Below are 6,448 nucleotides of genomic sequence, written 5' to 3'. Positions count from 1 at the left end.
CCCTTAGGTCAGCAGGGCCGCCTGTCAGCTGTCTCCCTGATTCCCCTGAGGAGATGGAGCTGGCGGCTCCGAGCCGGCTGGGTCTTCTTATCCCCCGGGGAGGGATGGGGCTGTCCAGGAAGGGCGGCTTCTCTGGGGGTGAAAAAATGCAGGGCCGGTGGGAGAGGCCGACCGTGAGTGGTGCTGTTGGAAGAGCGCTAGGCCCCCTGTGATAGCCGCTGAGGTGGGGAGCTCGGGGGAAGCCAAACTTGCGAGCTCTCAGAAGTGAGCTTAAGAAGCCTCAGCTCATGAGTGGAAAAATGGGAAGTCACTGGAGGGAGTTTGGTGGTGGGGGAGAGATTGATGGGTATGAGGTGAGAAACGTGCCCTTCACTGTATCTGGATAAGCTTGGGGCGTGGCGAAGGAAGGTTGGCTGGAAGTTCATGATGGCCTAAACAAGACTTGCATAGACAAAGTATAGGTGAGCACTTTTGAAAAATTTTGGTGGGTTTTTTTTGCATTTATGCTGCAGATTTATGATTACTTTAAATTCACTGAGCTGACAGAAAAAAAAAATTCTGCCTGTTTCATGCTATGTGGTAGGTTAGATAAGGGGACCTAAAACCAGCCTTGTGAGCCGGTTAGTCTCATCTGAGAACAGCTCCCATGTCTGGTTCACCGATGGCCACACAAATCTTTGTGTTGGCACTATGGCAGGAACCGGAGCAGGAGTGGGTGTAAGCAAGTAGGGGAGAGTGGGACTGCAGTTTTCTCCAGCAGCGTTAGTTCGTACCTGCCTCAACTGTGTGTTCATCTAGTGAATTCATATTCAGCACTGAAGCTTTATGTTGAAAACATCTGGAGGCTGCAACAAGTGCAGTCTGTTGCGCTAGGCACTGCATTTGCTTGGACACTCACAAAGGTGGTATGATGGAAGAAAGAGCAGACAACTGGGAGCACATAGATGGAAGGATGAGTGGCATTTTTTTGTGACAGTAAGTCTCTTTGCACAATCTATCTGGGGCTTTTGCAAAGGCAGGCAGTGGAAAACTCATAATCTTTATATGTTGTATATAAAGGAAACAAGATAAAATGATAACCGTTTCTTTTTTTCTTTTCTTTGTGCTGCAAAAAAAACAGTGGCCAAGAGCAAATCTAAGTAAGTGATGTTTTCTTCACCAGTTTTTGATTTCTGCCTCCACCCTGTACCTTCAAGTGACTTTACAAAATATTAGGTTTCTCTAGAATTTTTTATTATACCTGAGAGAATTGCATTCCTTGAGTTTAGCTGCGTCCTCTCTGTCCTGCGTGTGTGTCTTTTCACAGGTAAGTACAAAATGGTGTGAACCCCCCACCCTAGGTTCTAAAATTGCAGCAAAAGCAGGCTTTGTCCAATGAACTGTTGCATTGAGCTGAGCTGTAATGTCCAAAGTGCAGGGGAAGCAAACTTCTGTGCTTTATGATTAAAGGGAGGCTATAAATTATCCACATAATCTTCCTCTTGTTTACCTTTCATACTTTTTAGCTGAGGAGGGCAAGCTGAGGTACAGCATGGTCTGTGTTGTTTGTAGGCTGGACTTTGGGCAGGTGCCGTGAACCTTTCTCGTAGGCAGGGTGCAGAACACTTCCCAGTTTTAGCACGTTCATATGTTTATACATGAGGAGTGGACGGGGTGCAGTCAGTGCTCTGGGCATCTTGGTTTGCTCTGTAGTCTAGCTCAGGAGAAATGTTAGTGGGCTCTGGAAGAAAATTAGTCACAGTCGTTTGACCTGTAAAGACAGCTGATGCCTTTTAAGGGTTGGAAAGGAACGAATATATACTTTCATCACACCTGTAGTCTTACAGTGTGGATGCAAGGAGACAGGATCATGTGGAGTGAATGACTTGCATCCAAAATGCTATTAGTAAGAAAATGAGCTAGACAAATCCAAGGGGCTAAACTGATACATTTATGTGTGAATACATTCCTGTGTCCTGAGTCTCAGAAGTTGTATTCTGTGCGAGTGTATTATGTTTGGTACTGCAAAACCTTGGGAACTATGGCCTTTGGTACATTCTCTGATTTTTTTTTTATTTTTTTTTTTAAGAATCGGCCCCCAACGCCAGTACCAACCACTTCCTGGGTTTGAAGAGATTCTTCTGTTACAGGATTTCTGTGCAATTGTCAGGGTTTTAAATTAAGAAAGCACTTCCCAAGTATGTGCCTGACAGGGAATTGAGCAGTTTGACATCGCAGCATTCTACTGTTATCTGTTCACAGAAACAAACACAGCAAAGCAGGCTGTTTCTACAAGGTGAAAAAGTAGCTTTTTTAAGCTTCAGGAATATCTTGTCTCCTTATATTATTTATCCTTCTGTACTCCCCTTGGGTTTTTTCCCTGTGTCTCAATAGCTTTCCACTGTTCTTTTCTGCCTCTGCTCCTAGTTACATTTCTTCATTGGGCATCAAGTTTTTTGAACAAGGTGTATTGTTCAGAAAGGGCTTGGCCTCAGATATGTGGTGCACAAGAATTTCAAGGCCTGGTCATACTGATACCACCGATTCCCCCAGAAAGGGGAAACTGCACAGAGGCTTTGAGGAAGTGGGTGAGGTATAGGGGAAGGAGTCTGTGTGGTTACTGGTGCTACACATCACACCTGCAGTAGTGTACAGGAGAGGACTATAATTGGGGAGAATCCCTAGACTATGCTTGGTCAGTTGGTCTGCAGGAATCCAGTGTTTTTCTGTTTATTTTGAACTCGACAGTAAATTAGATTGCAAAACTGAAAAGGGAGAGCTCAAGGAAGTACACTGGTCAGAGCTGCACAAGTGAGGAAGAATGGATATCTTGTCAAGGTTAATTTTGACAGACCATTTTGTATTAGAAGGAGGAAAATTCAGGAAGATTAATTGAATGCCCATGTGCAGAGCTGTATTGCCATGGAAGAAAAAGACGTAATTTACAGACTGGTTAAAGGGTTTGACCTTTCTTTTGAAATTAAAGAAGCTGCCCTGTGTCCAGGCAGTGGTACAGCTCTCGGTGTACTTCCAGGGTGGGGGCGTGGCGGGGGGCTTTTTCGTGCTCCGTTTTTGGGGGCCGCCGCGCCCCCCTGCCAGTCCGCCCCACAAACCGAGAGCCCTCCAGGGGGGAAGGGGGTTCCTGTGGCTGGGGTAACGTCAAGCCCTGTATCTCTAGCGGGATGGACAGTGCCAAGGGGTCCTGCTTCTCCTTTTGCATGCCTCTTGTTCCATCCTATCTGCTCGGGTTCCTCTCTGCATGTGGAAGTGATAGTCTGCAATACAGTGTTATCTACAGCCCGAACATCTTTAACTACCATCATCCTTCCTCTCTTGCCGTTATCTTTTAAGCCATAGTGACTTGATTGTATGCTGATTTTTTTCTTTTTCCTTTTTTTCTTTCTGCCTTTCCTGTTTTTCTTCCTCCCCGCTCACTGCTTTATGGAGGAGCAACTTTTCTCTCAGCTTGTATTCTGTTCAGGAGTTATTTACTTAACCTTGATGCTGGAGCTTATGGTTTATAGCGGGCTCTTTGTCTGTGTTACAAGTTTCACATACAGTATTGACACTCCCATCCAGAATGTCCATGAAGTTGAAACGAAGTATCTTATGCGATAGTGCCAAATTGTTTATACTAAAAGCTTGTCCATTTGACCGTGCCCTGGCAGACATGTGGTGGGCCGTTGCTGTGTGCCTGTGCACTGACACAGAGACATTCCTTGTGGCTTTAGATACGTTCTGGTGAGGATGAAAAGTGCGGCCGAGACGGGCTACTGTTTCAACATCAGGAGACTCCGACTGCAGGAAAAACTGGTCCTGCTGAGATATGATCCCATCGGTAAGAGCTTGGGGAAGAAGTCAGCCTGCTTTGTATAAGCCTCTCTGACTGTGTGGGGCAAAAGATTTGAATATAACAGGATTTTTCCCATCTAAGCAGAATATGACATAACATAGTTCAAACTCAGATGACTGTACAGTTGCTGTTCTGCATGACATTCCAGTGGGAAGTAAATGTTACCCTCATTTTACAGATTGTGGCAGTGAAACAAAGTAATGACTTGCCCGACGCATGGGAGTCTTTGATGACAGCCATGCCACATGTCAGTGGCAAAGCAAAGAGACACAGGAGTTCTTTCATTCTGTTTCTTTGTGTGGTTTGCTAGACTGTGCTACCTCCAAGAAGCACCCACAAAGTATGCATCAATAGAAATGTTCTGTTAAGCTGCCATGGGTGCTCTAGACAATAAATTTTAACCATCACTTACAAAATGGATCTTTTCTTTTAAAGAAGTAAACACAAGTTTTTGTGTTTTTCCTCTTCCAAAAATGATAGTGCTCTCCACATGACAGTTTGTGGGGTCCTTTATGTTCTTCTGGTCCTTGCAAAGTTTCTCAGTCTAAGAATCTGATTTGTTGGGAGGTTATAGCACTTGCCAAGCTGCCTTTTGCTCACCCAGCTTTTTGAAAGGTGACTAAGAGCTCAAGTTTCTGGGGAAGGAACCAGTCTGTAGTTAGCAGTAAAAAGCTTAACTTAACATTAAAAAGATTAATTTGGGGAAGCTTAGAATGTAAACCAGACCATGCTAGAAATAGCATGGCGGAGTTAATGCAAAAAAGGCTTATTTAAATCTATCAAATGAAGCAATGTATGAAGCAGCTCGAAGTAGATAACATAATGCGTGGCCGGTAGTTATGTGGTTCAAGCTTATGTTTTCTTATAATTTTATGTTCTTGTTAGATGACTGACCTTTTCATGCTCAGGTCTAACAGTACAGGAGCTTTATGGCAGGTGAGAGGAACCACCAGAGAAGCAGTATGCTCTCATCAAAGTGCTCCTGCTGGCGGAGGTTGTGGCTCTCCTTCTGAATTCTATACAGAAGGGGAATCAGAGATCACTGGGATTATTTTCTTGAGTACGAAAACTTGAAATTACTGCATCGAAACATTGTGCAAAGTGATCCTTCAGAAGCTTCACAACTTGTAGGAAATGTGAAGAGTGGAGAGCTCAGGCTGAGTAGCGCTTCTGTTCCAGAACGTGTAGTAGGTTGTTGAAGTACGAAATTGGAAGTAATTAAGAAAAAAAGCTCTGATCTTTGTAGCCTGTAGTAGAACACAAGTGAGAAATTGATGTGAGAAAGTGCTGCATGTGTGAAGGAAGTAAATTTGAGTCTAGATACCAACTCACATCAGGAGTATGTTAGGAAGCATTTTCGCTTGGCATGCATTTTCACCTTATGTTTTGTACTTCTCAAAAACCTGGGACCTCCACAGAACGAAGCCTTTTAGTGAAGTAGTGGCAGTAGTGCCCAAGTTTCACTACCTCCTAACTGCAGCAACAGAATGTGTTACTAAGTTGCAGTATTTCTTAAAGTGAAACTTTTATGTGGAAGAAGAGGTTTTGTTATTGTGTGGATTGCTCTTGCGTAGCTTTCAAAGGAATTCGTGTAATGAAGTTGAATTGGAACAGTGGTGCTTTTCAAATGGCATTGTAAAGCTTTGCTTTGATTTATTTAAATTTTTTATTTTTTTTTTTTTTACTAATGCATTGACTGTGCTTAACCTGTAGCTGAACTGACTTTGCTAACATCTGCATCGGGTGTTGGAGGTAGGGTCAGTTTGTGCCTCATTGAGAGATCCACTTGGTTAACTTTTCAGGCAGTCTGGGAGTCCGACTAGATCCAGCTCATACTCTGTAGTTTGTTTGGGCTCTGAAGCTGAAGAGTAGTAGAAAGCAGTAAGAACCTATTTTTGTCCCTACATGGAGCAGCTGTGACTCAGAATAGTCACACAGAGCAGCTGTTGCATGTTTTCAGTCACTCAGATCTTGATACTTATTTTCACAGAGGTAAAATGGACCTCTTAGGAACTAAAAATGACATGTGGTAAAGTGAAAGCACTACTCAACTCCTTTAGGAGTTGGTTAACAGCAGCGCTGTGCCAGGCAGTTGCTCCACACTCATTTAAGCAGCGAAGGCAGCCAGGAGAAAGGGATGTAGGCTCGTTGCATTGAATTTTAACACTTCAGGCTTCTTAACAGATTCTTTTTTTTCCCTATAGCAAAACAACGTGTCCTCTTCACAGAGAAGAGAAAAATCCGCTCTATCTGAACAATGTCTGCACTTGATTGATGCATGAGGAGAGGATGGTTTGGGGGGAGGACAGGGTGAACGCCGATTCAGAAATCCAGCAACATGGGCTGAAAAGAGAGGAAATGAACTGGGATCACCGTCTCCTGTGATTTGAAGGCCATTGTGAATAAAACAATGTAGAGAGAGAAAATTCCTAATGTCTGGACATAGATCATCAGAGTAACATTTATTTATCTTTTGGGTTATTTTTACAGTACTCAATTAAAAAAAAATTAAATAGCAAATCCCATTGTCTGTGTTTTCCATTGTGAAAGAGGCTGTAATCTTCAAAGCAACTATTGTTTTATAAGGCAATAAAAATTAACATTTTCCACAGCAGG

At 43.4% G+C, this 6,448-nt stretch overlaps 1 protein-coding gene across 1 annotated transcript; it reads left to right on the top strand.

Annotated features, from left to right (window-relative positions):
- The first annotated feature begins 53 nt into the window (after positions 1-53).
- Positions 54-6,352, top strand: MRPL33 (mitochondrial ribosomal protein L33). Its single transcript, XM_009707502.1, has 4 exons — positions 54-173; positions 1,102-1,139; positions 3,711-3,817; positions 6,037-6,352. The coding sequence occupies exons 1-4, from the start codon at positions 54-56 to the stop codon at positions 6,084-6,086; spliced, it is 315 nt and encodes a 104-aa protein (XP_009705804.1). The 3' UTR covers positions 6,087-6,352.
- The last annotated feature ends 96 nt before the right edge of the window (positions 6,353-6,448 follow it).

This window comes from Cariama cristata, unplaced genomic scaffold (assembly GCF_000690535.1).
Source record: "Cariama cristata isolate BGI_N322 unplaced genomic scaffold, ASM69053v1 scaffold13949, whole genome shotgun sequence".
NCBI lineage: Eukaryota > Metazoa > Chordata > Aves > Cariamiformes > Cariamidae > Cariama > Cariama cristata.
The sequence above is the reverse complement of the archived record's forward strand: the minus strand, read 5'-3'. Positions and strand labels throughout refer to the sequence as shown.

Coding starts and splice junctions, on each gene's coding strand:
- MRPL33 (XM_009707502.1), top strand. CDS start 54: ATGGAGCTGGCGGCTCCGAGCCGGCTGGGTCTTCTTATCCCCCGGGGA. Junction 174..1,101: donor GCCGGTGGGAGAGGCCGACC/GTGAGTGGTGCT, acceptor TTTTCTTTTCTT/TGTGCTGCAAAAAAAACAGT. Junction 3,818..6,036: donor GCTGAGATATGATCCCATCG/GTAAGAGCTTGG, acceptor TTTTCCCTATAG/CAAAACAACGTGTCCTCTTC.